The sequence below is a fragment of the Nicotiana tabacum genome, chromosome 15, assembly GCF_000715075.1.
Source record: "Nicotiana tabacum cultivar K326 chromosome 15, ASM71507v2, whole genome shotgun sequence".
Lineage (NCBI taxonomy): Eukaryota > Viridiplantae > Streptophyta > Magnoliopsida > Solanales > Solanaceae > Nicotiana > Nicotiana tabacum.
In genome coordinates this window covers 120688460-120709585 of record NC_134094.1, presented here as the reverse complement: position 1 = coordinate 120709585, position 21126 = coordinate 120688460, and the positions used below count along the sequence as shown (strand labels likewise).

Here is a 21126-nt window from a genome sequence, read left to right as displayed (position 1 = left end):
ACCTCTCTGTTGCTGGTAGATATGCTAAACTCCCAAAACTCTCTACCCGACGATTCAAAGCATCGGCCACCATATTGGCCTTCCCCGGATGGTACAAAATGGTGATATCATAATCCTTAAGCAGCTCTAACCACCTCCTCTGGCGCAAATTCAGATCCTTCTGGTTGAACAGATGCTGCAAACTCCAGTGATTGGTGTAAATCTTACAAGGGACACCGTACAAATAGTGCCGCCAAATCTTCAAGGTATGAACAATAGATGCTAACTCAAGGTCGTGGACAGGATAGTACTTTTCATGCATCTTCAGCTGTCTATACGCATAGGCAATCACCCTACCATCCTGCATCAACACCGCATCGAGACCAATCTGCGATGCATCACAATATACAGTATAAGTGTTGATACCCAATTTTGCCCTCATATATTTTTCGAACAACATATATACTTTCAAAATATCATTTTGCATTATTATTTAATTTACAAGATTTACACAAGCACTTCTTATAATTTTCCATAATTTTAGAGTTTTTAAATTAATTTTCTCGCATTAATTTACATAAAAAATTCAGTAATTACCCTTTTAAATTATTTTTGATGACTTAATCACTTAAAATTATTATTTGCATACCTAATACATTTTTGAAATATTTTCACTTAATTTTATATAATTACAATTGTATTTTTAGGCTATTCGCATAAATTTACAATAATAGCCTATATTTTGCATTCTTATTGCAAATGATACTTAATTTAGGGTCAAAATAATATTTTACATTTTTTATAGTCTTACATTATTGTTTAAATTATTAATTTGCATAAGTAGTATTTTTATATATTTATTTAGCTATTTTATTAAATTATTTCCCTTTTAATTTCTATTTAGAAGAGTTGGCCCAATTTTTAAACTAATTTTCGGACCAAAAGGCCCAATACCCTAACCCAATAACCCCTATCCCAACACCAGCAACCCACCACCCATACCCATTTAATTAACCCGCCCCAATCCCTCTTTAAAATCCCGGTCATTGATCTCTAAGATCAACGACCCACAATCAACCTACCCTTTTAAATTACCCAACCCCAAACCCTAATCCCATTTCCCTCTAACCCGCTGCCCTGAAACCCTCCCCCTTCTCTGAAGAACCCTAATCGCCGCCTTCCTAAAACTCTCTGAATCGATCTCAAACAGGGATTCTTTCCATGATCTGCTTACCTTATTTGTATTATCTCGTTACCATTCACCTGTTCGTGGTGTTACTTAGTACTTGCCCGATTTTGGCAAGTACTACCTCTCTGAATCAAGTGTAATCATCCTCAACCTACAAGATTCAGACGAAAATCCGTTTGTATACACTCTCAACAGGATCATGTGGGTTCGATTCACCGAGATTCTTGGCTAATTTTTGAACATTTGCCAACTAGGGTTTGTCCGATTTTTTTTTTTACCTATTTCTACTCGGAATAGGCTATGCATGTGACTTTCCTTGTTCCTGCTTAAATTTGACTGATTTTCTTTCCCTATTTGTGTTTAATTGATTGTTTTCCATATTTGTTCTTCCCATTTCTATCACTATATAAACCCCTCCCAAGTCTCCTTTAAGACAGACTTTGAAATCGATTTTCTTCACTAAATATTGGGGTTTTGCTACTCTCTTGCTCTGTATTCTGTATTGGCCGGATAAAAGCCAAGGCCATTAACACCTTGTTACTTAACCTGTTTTTGGTGCGAGCAATGCCCTGAGTTCATCGAATCTCTTGGGAACTTTGACGCATTGGGATTCTAGATTTTCTGTGGAAGTTCATTCTTTACTATTCTTCGCTTAACTGGTGAGTTACTAGACTTTGTAATTTCATTCCTATGTATCTATGATTTGCATATGTTTTCACTCCTGAAGTTCGTCAGTTTAATATGTTTTTCTGGGCTGTTTTGTGTGCAATTCTATTTGCTTTCTTTAATTTTTCAGGTCTCTTTAACTTTTATCTACAAACATGCCTAAACCTGGTTCTATTAAGTAGATATTTTCCAATCTGACTAGTCCATTTGTTAAGAACTACTACTATTTGGGACCTTTACACATGTTAGCATCTCTTGGTGTTTAATTTTGCCTTAGGCCATCAATCTTGTTATTCGAATATGCTTTGCCTACATAATTTGTGCTCTCTTTCGTTAGCTAGTCGATTGTGTTCAAAACCTGAGTATGTACACTCACTATATGGCACAAATCTGTTTCCTATCCTTTTCTGAATTGTTGTGATGATATCCTGCCTATATAGCATGTTTGATCCTGTTAGTATGCCCTTTAGCATTGATTAACCCCCCCCCCCCCCCATTCACCAGTAGTTGTAATCTGCTTTTCTCATGTCTAAATGTTGTCCTATTGCCAAATTAACATGATTGTTTCATAATATCAGGACTTATATTTCCCATAATTTGGACCTCTTCCTTTATTATGAATTTGTGTATGCTACTGTCACCAATCCTGCAAACCTGTTCTACTAATGTATGACCACTTATGCACTAGGTGTTGAACTTGTTCTTCTGGATCTTTGCTAAGTTTGTTCTAAACCTCCCTAAGGCAGGTTTGATAATTTGCTCTATGTGCTCAACTTGACTATGTTTGTATCCCCTCAGCTTTGTCTCTCAACCTTGGTTTACTATCCTTCACTTGTCATTTATGCTCTCTCTTGAGTTCTCATTCTTAGTCGGCTAAAAGCCAAGGCTACCTAGGTTCTATTATTGATCACCCTAGTGTGAGCACTGCTCGGGGTCCAATTGAGACCCTTGTGAACTCTGACACACTAGGGCTTGGTCCTTAGTCATTCCCTAAATCTCAAACTACTCCTATTCATCCTATTCCATCATGTTATTTGTTGTGTACCTGAATTGGCTGATTTAAATGGTGCAACACTTGGTGCTATGGTTGAATAAATTGACTTTGGGCTCCTTTATGGATTCTGGGGTTGTGTATTGGATATGGCCCATATTAGAGGTCTGGGTACACTGTGTGAGAGTTGTTGAAGGCCCAGACAATGCTGGGTATTTCATGTTAAGCCTATTGTGGGCCTATTGTCATTGTTGTGTAACATTTGTATTTTTACTCAATATTGGGCCTGTAATAATTTTTTTATAAATAATTGGGGTGTTAGTAAAAGGGAAAATGGGTAGAATTTAATATTTACATGCAAAATGGGTAGATAACATGCCTATAGGACTTGGTAATTTGTTTGCTATATGTGTTGTTCGATTACATGTACACTGTAGAAATCACAACATTAGAAGAAGCACACACACACATTGTCTGCTCGCAAACCTCAAATGTTGCAATTATATTTATTATTATGTGTTATTAGAGAACTTGCCTATAGGAATTAGTTTCTCATCGATGTTTCTGTCAATCCTCATCGCCTACTAGAAATCATGCCTATAGGATTGCAATTATTCTACTTGGCGCTGCTCACCTAGAAACTATGCCTATAGGATTAACATATGACGATAAAATAAGCTTTAAAGAGTTGTGCGTTAGAGATCCTGCCTGTAGGAAATAATTGCTCATTAATTGGTTAATACTAGACTACTCAAACACTGTTTTCTGAGCGTCACTTTTAGGAAAACCTGGATAATTCTGGGACTTTTCCCAGCAGATTTTGTTATACTCAACTTCGTAGATCACCTAGGCATAACTCATATAGGATTGGTAACTTAAAACCTTCAATAATCAGCTTATAATACCTGAATAATTCTGTCTATAAGCAATGTCCTGCATCTGATATTGGCCGCATACTTTGACTCAAAAATCGCCTAGAAAGCATGTCTATAGGTTTAAGATTCTGGATTCTGCAGCTTCCTAATTGACATTTGTGTTTACGTGCATTCGCTGCTTAAGTGTGGAGGTCAATGTGAGCCCTAAATTGCTTTTATGTGAAGTCTTTATATGTTTTGTTTGTCGCCTAGTTTTGCATTTTTGAGCAGCCTAGATAAGGTCTAGAACCATCCAAATAGAGGTCCAAAATCTCATGGACCATAGGTATGGGATGGGTAGTGCACGCGTAGGGTATGTCTTACAATTGAATTAGAGCGTTCTTAGGTAAACAACTTTAATATAGTAATCGGGTAGCAGGAGATGATAGTCTATGTCCGCTGGATAATATGAGTAACACCCTATTTCAAGGGAGTTACGAAATATTATTTATGTTGAACGGGGTGATCCTTTAGGCTAAAAAACGTAGGACCCCCCTCCCTTTTTCCTTTCTTTTCTATTAGAATGAAAACATAGTTGTATCTCCCTATTCAAGATCTCTTTGTAATAAAATTCTTAGATTTTATACTCTCTTTGATTACTTGATCACATAGACTAATCCATATAATTTAAGTTCGGCCAGGACCCACAGTTGTGGACCTCGAGGAGTGCCTAACACCTTCTCATTGAGGTAACTTGAGCCCTTACCTGATCTTTGGTGGCGTTGTCCAGTTAAAGCGGAGTCATTTGCAAATAGGTGCCCTAACACACCTTAAATATCATTAGGTGGAGACCCTCCTCTTTTAATACCTCCTTAAAAGAGTTGTCACATGTCGAAACCCAATTTTGCGAGAAAAAAGGGCGCGACAATAAGACCCTGAACCTGTAGGCAATACCAATACTGGGGTGACAATCAGTCCATGCCCAAGATAACATCAAAGTCTACCATGTTGAGTAATAATAACTCGGCTCTGGTCTCAAAACCACTAAGAGCAATCAAACATGACCGATACACGCGGTTCACAACAAGAGAATCTCCCACATGAGTAGACACATAAACAGGGGAACTCAAATAATCCCGAGATACGCCCAAATACGGGGCAAAATAAGAGGGCACATAGTAATATATAGAGCATGGGTCGAATAATACTGACGCATCTCTATGACAAACCGAAACAATAACTGTAATGACAGAGTTGGAAGAAATTGCCTTTGTACGAGACGGAAGAGCGTAATATCTGGCCTGGCCTCCCCCTCTAGGGTGACCTCGACCACCCTGACTTCCACCTCGAGCTGGCTGAGGTGGTGGGGCGGTAGCTGGTGCTGGAATCATATCCTGAGGACCCGGTGGAGCACGTGGTGGCTGAGAAGTCTATGGAGGTACACCCCTCCTAAATCTGGGGCAATCCCTCACCATATGGCGAGTGTCGCCACACTCAAAACAAGCTCTCGGAGAGCATGACTGATGTGACTGGCTCGGGCCAGGTCTACTGGGCTGGCCACTAAAAGCACCCCGAGAAGGAGGCACACTAGATATTGGCAGTGCATAATAAGGTTCCTGAGGCCTGGAAGGGACCGGAATACCACTGGCGGCTGGAAGAGCTGAATGAATGGGGCGACTCACAGAACCCCTACCATGGAGAACTGCTGGGGAACGAGCACCAGAATAAGAACCAGTCTCTCGAGACCTCCTGGCCTCTCTCTCCTCTCTATCCCGCGCAAGCATGCCCTCCAATCTCCTGGCAATACTCACAACCTGTTGGTAAGAAATATCCATCTCCAACTCCCTGGCCATACTAATCTAAATATTGGGGTGGAGTCCCTCAATAAACCGACTAACCCTCTCTCGAACAGTGGCAACCAAGGCCTGTGCATGTCGGGCCAAATCACCGAAACGAACTGCATACTCTGACACAGTCATAGTACCCGGGCACAGCTGCTCAAAATTCGCGCGACATACGTCCCTGAGGCTCTGAGGGACATACTCTCTCAAAAATATGTCTGAGAACTGAGTCCATGTAAGTGAGGCTGCCTCGTCCAGACTACTCAACTCATAAGCACGCCACCACGGATAGGTTGCTCCTCTAAGCTGGAAGGTGGTAAAAGATACCCCACTCGTCTCCGCTACGCCCATAGTACGGAGAATATGATGACACTCCTCTAGAAAGCCCCGAGCATCATCTGTAGCCAATCCGTTGAAGGTAGGTGGGTGGTAATTCGTGCACCTCTCAAGTCTGAGTTGCACCGCCTCATAAGCGGTTATCCTAGTCTCGTGCTGAACTGGAGCTATCGGCTGCATAGGGATGAACTCTGGGGCCTGGTCGACCTGAGCCCGCTGCTTTGGAGTACCGGTGATGGGATTTTGTGCTCCTCCCCCGTCCTGAGATGTGGCAGGAGCAAGTGGAATCAATCCAGCCTGAGCTAAGGTCCTGAACATGCAATGAAGTTAGGCTAGAGTCTCCTAGAGAGCTGGTGCAGCAACAGGTGTCTCAGGTGTCTGCCCTCCAGTTGGAGCTACTGGGTGCTCCTCTATAGCAGCTCGTGCGGGTGCTCTGGCTGTATCGCGTGGACGTCCTCAGCCTCTACCCCGACCCCGGTCCCGGCCCCGACCCTAGCCTCTCGCGGCTCTAGCAAGGGGCGCAGGTGCCTAGTCATCAGATCTGCATGTACGTGTCCTCACCATCTATGAGAGAATAGAATACAAAAGTTTAGATTTTTTTTTTTTTTTTGAACGATAAGGAATCAAAGAAGTATAAATTTTTCCTAACAATTCCATAGCCTCCCGAAGATAAGTAAAAACGTCTCCGTACCGATCTGCAAGACTCTAATAAATCGACTTGTGACTCACGACACGTATGAACCTAGAGCTCTGATACCAACTTGTCACGACCCAAACTCCCTCCGTATAAAGTCGTGATGGCACCTAGTCTCTACGACTAGGTAAGCCTAACAAATTGCGGAATATAACAAACACGAAAGTAAAACTTGGCAACTAATAGCAGTGGATAACTAAATAACTAATAACAATGTCGCTCGACATGTGCAATAACCAATACTCTATAATACACAGTCTTCCCAAAACCCGGAACATCATAAATCACAAGCTACAGAATAAAACTAGTATCTCTATACACCAAAGTCTAACAAAAGAAGTACGAAAAGTAAATGACATAGGAGAGAATAGAGGGGGACTCCGAGGTCTGCGGACGCGGCATATATACCTTGATGTCTCCGTACAACAGCAAGCACTCTCAACTAGTTACGGGACTGATAAGAAGCACTTGGATCTGCACACAAAAATATGTGCAGAAGAGTAGCATGAGTACACCATAACGGTACCCAGTAAGTGCCAAGCCTAACCTCGGTAGAGTAGTGACGAGGTGAGGTCATGCCCACTGGTATATAATAAATAAAGCAGGAAAATATAACAGTATAATAAGAGACTGGAATTTAACAAAAAGAAAACACAACGATATAACAATGCAACACACAAGGATAAATAATAGGGGATCTTCCGAGATACCGTCTTGTAGTCCCAAAATAAATATGCACGGAGAATTCCCGAGGTACCGCCTCGTAGTCTCAAAAGTAAATGTGCAGGGAGAACTCCCGAGAAACCGCCTCATAATCTAAAAAGTAAATTTACGGGGAGAACTCCCGAGGAACCACCTCGTAATCTCAAAAGTAAATGTGCAGGAAAAACTCCCAAGGAACCGCCTCGTAGTCTCTAAAGTAAATATGCAGGGAGAACTCCCGAGAAACCGCCTCGTAGTCTCAAAAGTAAATATGCAGGGAGAACTCCTGAGGAACCGCCTCGTAGTCTCAAAAGTAAACGCACAACTCAACCGATAAATACCATAGTTAACAGCAAGAATTCTACAGTTAAGATTGATAAAGAACAAGGAAAAACAAGAAAATTAACTAGGCATGCTTCACAGAGTTCAAATAAGCAGTTAAAGCATGTAGACATGCGATATTAGGCTGATCAGGATAACTACGCATTTTGGAATACCTCAATTAAGAATGAAAACAGACTAATACTCATTTAAACGGTATAACTCAAATTAAAGAAAAAGCATGTTACTACTCAGTAAAATAAATCGGGTTTTTCAACAAATAGCTTGTGTACGTACTCGTCACCTCACGTACACGGCGCTCACACATCACGACAGTATCAAATCCTAAGGGAATTTTTTCCACACAAGGTTAGGCAAGCCACTTACCTCGAACCAAGCTCAATCAATACGTAAGAATGCCCTTTCCTCGATTATCCGACTCCGAATGGCCCAAATCTAGCCAAACACAATTGCATAACATAAATACAACTATAATAGGCTCATCTAATTAATGAAATCAATACTTTAGCAAAAATTCCGAAATTCATCCTAAAAAGTTGACTCGGGCCCACGTCTAGGAATCGGGTAAAAGTCATAAAATATGAACACTCATTCACTCATGAGTCTAACCATATCAAATTTACTAAAATCCGACACCAAATGGTCCTTCAAATTTTTAAATCAAACTTTCCAAATCCCTAGCCTCAACTCCCAAATTCTACCTTAAATACACACTAACTAGGTGGAAAAATAAATGGGGAAGCAAGATTATTGATTAAAAATAAGCACAAGGGACTTACCTCAAGATATACCTCAAAAATGCTCTCAAGAATCGCCAAACCCGAGCTCAAAATGTAAAAAATGAGCAAAAATTGCGAACCCTTGCATTTAAGTGTTTTGCCCAAAACTTTTGCACCTGCGGACCTCTAGTCGTACCTGTGACGCCGCACCTGCGAAATTTCCATCGCATGTGCGAAAATGACTTAAAGGGACTGGGTTTGCATCTGCGAGCAATGGGCCGCAACTGCGCGCCCAATCCCTACGGAATTCTTCCGCTTCTGCGATCCCTCACGCCCTGGCCCATTCTGCTTTTGCGCTCCATCTTCCGCATATGCGGATGCGCATATGCAGTTATACCTCCACACATGCGACCTCTGGACTCTTCCTTCCAAACCGCACTTGCGTCCTTTGGCTCGCTTTTGCGGGCTCCCATCTGCGGTCAATGTTGTGCAGGTGCGATCACATCAGGTGCAGCAGCTTCAACTATTCTTCCAAAACCAAATTTGATCCGTTAACCATCTGAAATTAACCCGAGGCTCCCGGGACCTCAACCAAACATACCAACTAGTCCTAAATCACCATACGGACTTAGTCTAGCCCTCAAATCACATCAAACAACGCTAAAAACACGAATCACCCTCCAATTAAAACTTAATGAACTTAAAACTTTAAATTTCTACAACCGATGCCGAAATCTACCAAACCACATCCGATTGACCTCAAATTTTGCACACAAGTCATATTCAACATTACGGACCTACTCCAACTTCCGAAATTGGAATCCTACCCCGATATCAAAAAGTCCACTACCGGTCAAAATCTTCAAAATTTGACTTTCCCCAATTCAAGCCTAAATCAGCTACAAACCTCCAATTCACATTCCGGACACGCTCCTAAGTCCAAAATCACCCAACTGAGCTAACGGAATCGACAAAACTCCATTATGGAGTCGTCTTCATATAGTTCCGACTATGGTCAAAATTCTAAGGCTTAAGCTTCCGTTTTAAGGACTAAGTGTCACAGTTCACTCCGAAATCACAACAACAAACTCCCGGCAAGTCACATAAGCAGAAGAAGATACGGGGGAAGTAGTTAATAAGGGATCGGGGTTAAAACACTCAAAATGACTGGCCGAGTCGTTACATGATCGGATATCGACTTATATGTAAATGACCCCAAAATAGAGTTTTGATGATTTCAATAGCTACATATGGTGACTTTGGACTTAGGAGCGTGTCCGGAATTATTTTTTTGAAGTCCGTAGTGGAATTTGCTTGAAATGGCGAAAGTTGAATTTTTAAAAAGTTTGACCGGGGAGTTGACCTTTGATATTGGGGTCGGAATCCAGTTCTGAAAATTTTCATAGCTTCGTTATGTCATTTATGACTTGTGTGCAAAATTTGAGGTCAATCAGACTTGATTTGATATGTTTCGACATCGAATATAGAAGTTAAAAATTCTTAAGTTTCTTAACCTTAAATTGGGGTATGATTCGTGGTTTTTGCGTTGTTTTATGTGATTTGAGATTTTGACAAAGTTCGTATGATATTTTAGGATTTGTTGGTGTATTTGGTTGAGGTCCCAATGGCCTCGGGTAAGTTTCGTATGGTTAACGGATCAAAATTTGGACTTAAACAGCTGTTGAAATTTTTCTGGTGGAAATTTCTGCTGGAAAATCGAGGCTGGAAATCGAAGACTGGAAATCGAGGTCAGAAAATCGAGGGCAGGAAATCGAGGGCATCGCCTGGACAGAAACTTTAAGTTATAAAATAGGGGTTTCGTCCCATTTTCTATTTTTGACAAATTGGAGCTTGGGGAGAGGCAATTTTTGAGAGATTTTCAAGGAAAAACATTGGTGTAAGTGATTCTAACTCGGATTTGGTCAATATACACGAATATAGAATTTTATTAAACGAATTTTTGAGATTTCGATGTCGATTTGGAGTCGGATTTGAGTGAAACTAGTATGGTTGGACTCGTAGTTGAATGGGTTATCGGATTCCGAGATATGGGCCCCACAGGCAATTTTTGGGTTAAAATTCAGATTTTTGTTAGAAAAATTATTTTCTTATGAAATTTATTCCTATAATTTGTATTGATTGAATCGAATTAATTATGATTAGATTCGAGCCGATCGGAGTCGGAAAATCAAAGAAAAGATATACTACTTGACTAATTGAGCGTGGTTTGAAATAAGTGACTTGTCTAACCTTGTGTGGGAGAAATTCCCCTTAGGATTGGTATTGATATAAAAATGTTGAGGTGTTGAAAGTCGTATACACGAGGTGATGAGTGTGTGCACTGGCTAAATGTGAAAGATTATGTCTTTAAATTGTGTAGAGCACTGTTGCATATTAATTAAATTATTTTATTCTGTTATATTCATCATCATTAATATATTTTCGTATTTTAAATTTGCCTGACTTGTTCCTGCTAAGTGTTTTACCTGTTTAGTTGAAACTCTATTTCTTTTGTTCCGTGCATTACTTGAAGGTTGGATTTCTTAATTTAAATATTATTAAAAATGAAGTATTTTACATTCAAAATTTGATGTTAAGTCAAGATGTTAAATTTGTGAAATATTATTTTTGCTGAATATTTTGTGAACATTTTTGTATTCATTGTGATTGAGCCGTGAGCTCCGTCTTGTGGAAATAATGGATATTATTTTGCTGAATATTTTGTAAGACTTTGCACTCATTGTGATTGAGGCGTGAGTTCCTTATTGTGGAAATTATTCTTGTTGTTGATTTATTTTGGCAAGTTGAAATATTTGGGTACTTGAGGTGCAAATTGTGATATATTGTGATATTGATACGCATGTGGTGGTATAAGGTCTGGGATGAGTTAATATTAAGTTTTAAATTAATGAAAAAAATATTTTTCTTTAATATGTAAAATAAATAATTAAATTGGCTAAGTAGCAAAAGAATGCGATTCAATTTTTGTTTCCAAAATTATCATATAAGTAAAAGTATTTTTCAAATGAAAAAAAACTCCTAGCATTCATATATTTGTTCCATAAGAAATGCATTAACGGTGAAAGAATAAGATAGAGTAAGATCGGTTATTGTGAAATATTAAGAGTCAAATAAGTAAAAATGCAAACTTGAAACAATAAAGATGAAACAATAGAAGAAAAATTATATTCTATATGATTGTCATTAATTATTATTATTATTATTATTATTATTATTATTATTATTATTATTATTATTATTATTATTATTATTATTATTATTTTGTAAACAATTCTTACAAATTGAACTCCCTATATCTTTTTAATATATTTAGTTATTTGTTGTAAAATATTAATTTAATATTAATCCTTCTTAGACTTTATTCACATGTACCTTTTTTCTAAGAGCTACAGGGCAAATCTTTCATTCCCGAATCTCAAAAAGACTAAGAGATAATATTTTTAAATTTATGTTATTTGCCAAATCTTTGATCGATTGTGGTAAGTAAGTTTTGTGTTACTTTTTTGTTTTTGATATTAGATACAAAATAATAATAATTTTTACAAGATGTTCCACATAATTCTAAGGACTTCTATGATGCATAATTTCTTCTTTTATTGAACTAGCTAAAGTGAAATTAACATTCTATCAAGTTTAGGAACTCACTTTTTTTTGTATCTCAAACACTTTATTTAATGCTACTTATTTTAATTCTTTAAGACGATATATTAATTGATATAGGAAACACGCGCAAAACGCGTACCCTAAGACTAGTAAACGTAAAAAATGATACTTAATTAATGAGTCCACATTCATAAATCATACTCCTTAAAAGTTTTAAACAAGAATCCCAAGCTCGTTTGGACATAAGAAAATTTTCACTTTTTTTCGAAAAATTCACTTTTTTCCGAAATCAGTGTTTGGCCATAAAATTTCAAATTTTCACTTGAAGATGGATTTTGAAATTTTTCGAAAATTTGAAAAACTCCAAAAAGATGTTTTTCAAAATTCACTCAGATCACTCACAAAATTTCAAAAACAACCCAAAATTATATTCATGTCCCCAAACACAACTCTAGTTTTCAAATACCATTTTCACTTGAAAAAAAAATCACTTTTTTCTGGAATTTTACAATTCTTATGTCCAAACGCCCACTTAAAGTGTTTCAGTTTCTTCAGAAAAATAGAAAAAAAATCGAAATTTGGATGCTTACTAGCGTCAACTACAATCTCTTCATCTCTGGGACGTGTCCTTGTAAAAAAATTCAACATCGAATTCATAGGTGTAGGGATTGGAATGTTTTTGTAATGGTGATGCAGGGCACCTCAACTATTTCAACGGGTACCTAATACCTCCCACAATCACAAATTATGTCCATCAAGACTTGGGGCAAATCGAAAGGCCTAATTTCATTATAGGAGATCCTCATCTACTTCTCCTTTACTAATACCACCTCCATTATTGAAATTATCTTTAGTAGGGTAATTAAACACCTCTGCATCTTATCTACTCTTTAAGATCTGCAACAAATAGTTGGTGATGAAAATCAGACGGCACAGGTCACACTGCGTGCTCTTCCATACCCCACTACAAGTAGAACGAACATTTAACAATTCAAAACAGCACTACTCTTTGACATTTCATCAGAATTTATTACCAGCAAGTTCTAAGCGAACAGAGTAGAGACCCGCTCATCTTTGTAACTCTCCAATTTCTGAACACCTCCCCTTAGGAAATGAAGTAGGAACGAGCTATTGTTAACTGGTATTCCAAAAGTATGTAGAGACACTTTACGGAAAAGCGACATCATCAGTCTCAAGTCCGAGGAACTTCAGCGTGAGCACTTCGACTAAACACAAAAAGAACCATTACAACAGCTTTAATCTGTAGCCATTGATTATTGACTGTGCATTTGAAGAAACTGGGTCTATATTTCCAGTAGACCAAGCCATGTCTAGTGTATAAAATATTAAAGCAAAAAGTATTCAACTTCACAGCTGCCACAGCAGCAACAATAAGAACAATAATCCAGTAAAGGCAAAGAAAGAACACAGATCTTTGAGTCATATCGTCTTAAACCAAATTTATTCCGGCAAAAATTGCAAGAGACTTAGTGATGACCCTCATCATCGCTGCCATGTCCATCAGGAGGTCCTCCAGGTCCAACCACTTCCAACTGCAATAGAAGAAACCACTCAGTATGAGAATAAGTACTTCAATTACGCCCTCAAATTCTGCATGGAACAATTCAAAATTGGACTTGCACAATTCATGCACGCTGAAATGCCATAACATCTGAATTAAGAAATCAATTTGCTTTGCTATAGCCAATGCAGGGGGAAATGTCTCTTTATTTGCTGAAGAAATGTGAATTTACACCTGGTTAATATGCCAATGCACTTTTTTGACATATACAACAGCAAGGAAAACTTCACATCTACAAACTTCACTAACAGCCTCCGAATTAACCTAAATTTAGAAAAGCTGGGAGTATGGGTTCACGTCTAGCTATTCTTCAACAGCCTACAAATTAACCTAGATTTAATCAATAACATATCATACAACTAACTCTGAATTAAAGGATATTCTGTACTTACTTCAAAATACTGTGAGCATACTGGGCATTCATGTGGCTTGCCCTTCTCAAGCCAGAACCAAACAACATCATGCTCATCTTCTGTAAAATCAGACAAAGCAACTTAAGAGACTGAAGTCAACTGGCTAGAGCAATGAATGTTTGACGGAAACACTATCAACTAATAAATAAATAATGGAGACTTATAAATAGATAATGGAGACTTGCCTCCTTCACCTCCCGGGCATCCTACAATTCTTCTGTCATAGTAGGATTTGACAACAGCTGGCGCTTCCTATAATACAAAACATAGATGATTTGATCAGACTCGTATGCGTCAAACTTGAAATATAACTGATAACAAATAAGCAATCACAAACTAGAGTTATTTAAAAAATTGTAACTAGCAATTCATCATTAGGAGATAAAACGGTAATAAAATTGGTGTGCACAAAAGATCAAAAAGAAACACAGAATTGAAGAGAAGATTACTGATCACAAGAAAAAAAAATCGGCCAGTGGAGACTTAATAATTTGTAACTAAACCACCGAAACAAGAGAAAATACTAAGATTAAATTAAGTTGCACATTCACCGTACTTGCATACACATAAGTACACCTCTTTTCACTGGTGAAGGATTACAAGATAAAATTTCAAAGAGAAAAGAAGACGTCAATACTAATCAACTGCATTGATGAGCGTTTACCTAAGAGACCATATGTTATATAAATGTACAAGTTAATAACAGAAACAGAAAAGACTTCTTTTTTAAGTTTTAACAGCATTCACAGAGCATCACAATACAAGCTATGACCTGAACTACATCAATATTTGAAAGGAAATGGCCTCCATCATATAAGTGATAAGACCATCCTTTTTTTGATGAAGTAATGAGTTTTATAGAGAAAGGCATCAAGAAGATGCAAGAAGTACAAGAGAGAGGGAAAGAGTCGGCTAAAGAACAATAGGCCTAGTTACTCTCCATATCTTAGTATGGAATTCTGAGTTGTTAGGGTCTATTCCCCCTTTTTTAATTCTCAAAAAAAGAATATGGCCCAGGAATGAAAACTCCTAGCTATCATGAAGTTAGAGTAACTCATCTTAAAAAAGAGGTGAAGAAGATAGACAAAATTATTGAGGAGCATAAAGTGGAATGGAACAAGTTTGGATGTTCCATTATGATGGATAAATGGACAGCACGGAATAGAAAAATGATCATAAATGTGTTGGTGAACTCTCCAAGAGGGAGTGTTTTTCTTGAATCTTACGATGCTAGCAACTCTTTTACGGATGGAAGCAAAATGTATAGCTTGTTTAGAAAGACTATTGATAAAATTGGAAAGGAAAATGTTGTACAAGCTGTTACCGATAATGCTAGTGAGAATGTTAGTGGGGGTAAGATGATGGAAGCTATGTATCCACACATTTATTGGACTCCATGTGCATTGTATCAACTTGATGTTTGGTGACATATTCAAGCAAAACCCATATGCTTCAGGTAACTTTAATATAGTTATCTTTAAAGCTTTAATTTATTTATACTTATGTCCTATTAAGTATTAACAATAAAATTGTTATTGTTACTTTTACAGTTTTCACTAAGGCCGTCAAGATATATTCTAACATCAGTTAGAGGCCGTTGTTGTTGAATTTGATGAGGAAATTCACAAATGAAAGAAATTTGGTGAGACCGGCCAAGACTAGATTTGCAACGGCTTTCTTAACTTTGCATAATTTTTACTTGCAAAAGAAAAACTTGAGAAAGCTAGTTCTTTCAAATGAATGGAAAGATAATAGATATGCAAAGGAAGCTGCGGGGAAAGAAGCTGCCAAAGTTCTTATTTCTCCATCATTCTTAAATGACGTCTTTCGGGCTCTTAAAGTTGGTGGTCCTTTGATTAGGGTGTTTCGTATGGTGGATGGGGAGAGAAAACCACCAATGGGCTATCTTTATGAAGCTATGGATAGAGCCAAAGAGACTATTGAAGCGTCATTTGAGGGAGATGTTAGGAAATATGAGAGTTTTTGAGATTATTGATAGCAGGTGGTCGAATCAACTCCATCGACCTTTGCATGCAGCAGGTCATCTTCTGAACCCGGGATTATTTTACAAGAACACTAGAGATGACACTTTGGATTCAGAGGTGTGGGATGGATATCATCAATGTCTTGAGAAGTTGGTCCCCGATTCAGCGATGGTAGATCAAATAGGGGAGGAGTTTGGTAGGTACTCACAAGCAGATGACCTATTTGGTTTACAAGCGGCTATTAGAGCCAGAGACATAAGGTCGCCAGGTAACTAACTTTAATATAGATATCATTATAGCTTTAATTTAATTTATTTGATTTATACTTATTAAATTTTAAAATATTTTTCTATAGTTGAATGGTGGATGCAATTTGGACATCAAACTCCAAACTTGCAAAAGTTTGCCATCAAAGTACTAAGCCTAACTTGTAGTGCATCTGGATGCGAGAGAAATTGGAGCGTATTTGAGCATGTAAGAAGCAGATTTATTATATTAATATATTCTATATTGTATTATTATTAGTATTTATTAATTAATCTAAACAACTTATGCGCAGATTCACTCCAAGAAAAGGAATAGGCTTGAGCTATCGCGTCTCAATGATCTAGTGTATATTAAATACAATAGAACATTATGAAGCTCGCGATACCATTGATCCAATTTTGTTGGATAACATTGACGAGGCAAATGAATGGTTAACTGGAGCCCCCCAAAATCATGAAGATGAACAAGTGTATGTAGGAGATGATCTTGATTGGGGTATTGTTTCTATGGCGGCTGGAGTTGAGGAGAATATCTATGGTCTTAGAGGGAGTTCTTCAAGTTCAAATTACAATGGAAAGGGAGTAGCAAGTTCAAGTCGGTCCCTAATTGATGAAGACTCCGAGAATGAAGAAGATGATAGCCAATATAATGCTAACATTCATGAAGTTCTAAAATTTGAAAATCTTGAAGAAGAATAGATGTTGCTTGTTTTAGACTTTTAGACTTTAGTTTATGAATCTACTATGACTATCTATTGAGTTTTTAATTTTTGAATTGATATATTTATTAATATATTATTGTTATTGAGTTTTTAGTTATATATATATAAAGATAATATTTTATGCTTTCGTATAAATTGTCGCTTCACATCAAAAAGGTGAGCGCTTCGCTGCAAGCCTCTCACCTCAGTGAAGCGGGCCCTCGTTGCTATTTGTCGCCGCACGCTATCCAAAACACTGAGTCAGACCTCACTATAACAATATCTCCTTATTAACTCGTCCCAATAGAGAAACATTGATAGAGGGTTCATATAACTGACTCAGTTTGGATTTAGGCATAGTTATTGTATATTCAAAACAAAGTTCACTAAGTTGTCGAAGCATGAAAAGGAAGGACCGGAAGGGTGTTACACGATTGCAGGAATTCAAAAGTGAATTCTAGGATCGCAGCACTGCTTCAGGAATGAACTCGAGAAAGCAGTTAGAAGATAGGATTTGCAGAAGAAGAGAAAGGGGAGAAGAAAAAGAAGAAAAGATTTAGAATAGGATTGTATGTATTGATTGATGGTTCGAAAATGTATATTACTGTCCTATTTGTACTGATTACATTGTATCAAAATACTATTGCTACGGCAGAATCTTCTTCTAACAGAATTCAGTTACTCTAACTACCTTAACTAACTTTCCAGCCGTGTAACTAACTTCTAGAATCTGCACAACCTTCTTCTCTATATCTTGAGCTGCTCGTCTCTCATCCTCTATAATTGTGTACCAAAGGGATAAGGTCTTTTTTCCCTATTACATTAGGAATTGCAAATGGGGGGACTTTGCAGTTCCTGCTAATCTTTTTTAATGCCTTCCAACCTAAACTAAGAAGGGAGGTAAATCCCATTTACTTCTCTTCCACTCGTACAACCAACGTGAATGAAAGTAAAAAATAGTTAAATCACCTATCCATCATACCCCTTTCTCTTCTTAGTCCTCCCCTTCCTTGAAGGAAACACATATAATGACTAGTAAAGAAGTGTGAATAGCAAGATTGATCCAGGTCCCCCCCCCCCCCCTTTTTTTCCTTTTGGATAACAGATACAGACGTCGTAAAGCTCAGTAAATAATGGGCCACCCTCTACCTTTCTCTTGTTAAACAAACTTAGTTTACCAGTAGAATTCAAAATTGTGACGAGTGCTTATAACACATCCCTTGTTGTGTTACATTTGATATTGAATTTGAACCAAAGCCTTGGGGTAAGATAGATCCAGGTTGTCTTTAGCTTAGTGCCTTAGTAAAACTCAATAATCCTTCTGGATCAGTAGTTTCTGAGAACCAGTTTGGGTTTATACCGGAGCGTTCGACTACAAAAACCATCCACCTCGTTAAGAGATTGATGGAGCAGTATAGGGAGAGAAAGAAGACTTGCATATAGTGTTCATCGACTTGGAAAAGGCGTACGATAAAGTTCCAAGGGAGGTTTTGTGGAGATGTTTAGAGGCTAGAGGTGTACATGTTGCCTATGTTAGGTTGATTAAGGACATGTATGATGAGTAAAGACCCGAGTGAGAATGGTGGGTGGGGACTCGGACCATTTTCCGGTGATGGTGGGATTGCATCAGGGGTCGGCACTCAACCCTTTTTTGTTTGCTCTGGTGATGGATGTACTGACGCGCCACATCCAAGGGGAGGTGCCGTTGTGCATGCTATTTGCAGATGATATTGTATTGATTGACGAGACGCGAGACGGTGTGAACGCGAAATTAGAGGTATAGAGACAGACCCTGGAATCTAAAGGTTTCAAGTTAAGCAGGACCAAGACAGAATACTTGTAGTGTAAGTTCAGTGGCGAGACTCAAGGAAGGGAAGGGGAAGTGGCACTAGATTCGCAGGTCATTCCTAGGAGAGGGAGTTTTAAGTACCTTGGGTCTATTATTTAGGGGGATGGAAAGATTGATGAAGATGGGCGTGATGGATGAAATGAAGACTCACTTCCGGTATTTTGTGTGACAAAAAGGTGTCACCGAAACTTAAGGGTAAGTTCTACAAAGTGGTAGTCAGACCAATGATGTTGTATGGGACCGAGTGTTGGCCAGTCAAGATCGCTCATATCCAGAAGATGAAAGTAGCAGAGATGAGGATGTTGAGAAGAATGTGCGGGCACTCCAGGTTAGATAGGATCAGAAATGAGGTTATTCGCGACAAGGTGGGTGTGACCTCTATTGAGGACAAGATGCGGGAAGCGCGACTTAGGTGGTTTGGTCATGTAAGGAGAAGGAGCACAGACGCCCCGGTGAGTAGGTGTGAGAGGTTGACATTGGAGGGCCTACGGAGAGGTAGAGGTAGGCCAAAGAAGAGGTGGGGAGAGGTGATTAGGCAAGACATGGCGCATCTTCAGCTGACCGAGGACATGACCCTTGATAGGAATGTATGGAGATCAAGGATTAGGGTAGTAGAGTAGGTAGTCTAGAGTGTTCATAACAGTAGTATTGGCACGCAGTCTCGCTTTCTGTTAGTAGTAGGTTTTTATGACTAACCGTTATTTTCTTACATTGTTGATCACCTTACTATCTGGTTGTTTTTATTCTGTTTTTATATGGCTTCTTGGTACTGTCCCTTCTTGTCTATATTTTCATTAATGTGGTGCTTATACTTTCCTAAGCCGAGGGTCTATTGGAAACAGCCTCTCTATCCTCACAAGGTAGGGGTAAGATCTGCGTACACACTACCCTCCCGGCCCCCACGGTGTGGGATATTACTGTGTATGTTGTTGTTGTTGTTGTTGTTGTTGTTGTTGATGATCAGTAGTTGCAAACTAAAACATATTCCCAGCATCATATATTAATATAAGAGAATAAACAGTATGCTGCTCATTTTTATCTTCTTTGCTTTTGTCTTCAATTGGATTATCAGAAGAACCATAAACTCACAAGAAAACCTAAAAACAACGGCTATTTCCAACATTTCCTACTATAAATGCATGTTACCCATGTTAATAAGAGAACAATCAATTATGCCATATAATCATTATGCATCAGACGAGAATAACTAATCTGGATATAAGATAAAACAATTTTATTGATCAACAATACATTGCGACAAAAGCAACAAGCAATAACAAGTGTATACTAGCACCAACCATTACTTGAAAATCCACACTGACCTTTGTACCAAAAGGACCCTCAGGAAAGTTAATGTCAAGAAGTTCCCTTCCCTAAAGAAGCACACATCAAATGTAAATTTCAGTCACATGTAGCAACATCTATCAAAGACATTTGAATTAATATACCTAAATATCTCAGCTAAAAATGCTATAAATACGTAGAACGTCATAGATAACTCACTTGGAGCTCAGCTTCAAGCTCTTCGCGCTCATGACCAGTTGCAATCGGCATTACATCCTCCACACTCTTCTTAACAACATTCTCTGTTCCAGACAACAAATAATCCAGCAAATTACATAAGCCACGTATATCAATCAAACAATCCATTAAGTATCCTCTATATCCATTCGACTCTATTTAAACACATAATTTTGTGTAAAAATGCGTGAGATCTGATGAAATCAGGGCTCGGAGTAGAGAGAAATGTGTAAGTATACCGGACGCGGCAGTGAAATGGCGAGAGAAGGACGTGACCGATGACCGGAACGCCGCCGGAGACGGAGATGAAGAAATCGACGTGGCGGCGGCGGATGGATGGGACTTAGGAGTGGATCGAAGTAGGCGTAGGGTTCGGAGCTGCGAAGAGAGTTTTCTCCACATAGTGTGTGTTCTTTCCTCAGGTCAGCCCCTTTTGCGTCTGTAGATCGAGAGACGAGAGTTTTTCTTATCACTCTCTTTGTTTCGCTTCTGTTCTCTCCACAACTTTTTTGGAAATGAAAATGGCAAATAAGGGTGGCACTAGCCGAAGGGCGACGGCTTCGGCCAAGGTTGACTCGCTCGTGCGAAAATTCCTGCCACGTGTGTATGATTTTTCTCTTTTTTCTCAAGTATTACTAGTAACTTTTTAGTAATTCTAATAAGGACACTCTTTTATGGATACTAGTCTTGTTGTATGTGCCTTGCACGGATTTATTGCATCAATAATTAAAAAGTTATTGATAAACTATATTTTTATCATATTAATATTGTGTTTTAGTCGAATAAAAATAGTTTCGATCAAAAAATTTAAACTAAATATTAAATAATGTGTTAGCACATGAAGTTGCTTCGTATTTACACAAAATTATAAT

At 38.3% G+C, this 21126-nt stretch overlaps 1 protein-coding gene across 2 annotated transcripts; it reads right to left on the bottom strand.

The window, feature by feature from the left end:
• Positions 1 to 13201: 13201 nt before the first annotated feature.
• On the bottom strand, positions 13202 to 20914 carry LOC107816417 (putative cytochrome c oxidase subunit 5b-like). 2 transcript variants are annotated; one of them, XM_075231209.1, is made up of 6 exons: positions 20494 to 20914; positions 20237 to 20319; positions 20056 to 20106; positions 14118 to 14184; positions 13912 to 13991; positions 13202 to 13490 (listed from the first exon to the last, which is right to left on the bottom strand). In XM_075231209.1, exons 1-6 carry the CDS (start codon positions 20654 to 20656, stop codon positions 13425 to 13427), a joined length of 510 nt encoding a protein of 169 aa, XP_075087310.1. In that variant the 5' UTR covers positions 20657 to 20914; the 3' UTR covers positions 13202 to 13424. The 2 variants fall into 2 exon arrangements, with proteins under 2 accessions (XP_075087310.1, XP_075087311.1); XM_075231210.1 differs by lacking the exon at positions 13202 to 13490 and adding an exon at positions 13646 to 13837.
• Between the last annotated feature and the right edge of the window lie 212 nt (positions 20915 to 21126).

Bases quoted from the DNA above. Each gene is read 5' to 3' on its own strand.
- LOC107816417 (XM_075231209.1), bottom strand. From the start codon at position 20,656: ATGTGGAGAAAACTCTCTTCGCAGCTCCGAACCCTACGCCTACTTCGA. The intron at 20,107-20,236 runs GTGAGTTATCTA...GTGCTTCTTTAG, and splicing joins AGCTTGAAGCTGAGCTCCAA to GGAAGGGAACTTCTTGACAT. The intron at 13,491-13,911 runs GTAAGTACAGAA...CTTCTATTGCAG, and splicing joins TATGCTCACAGTATTTTGAA to TTGGAAGTGGTTGGACCTGG.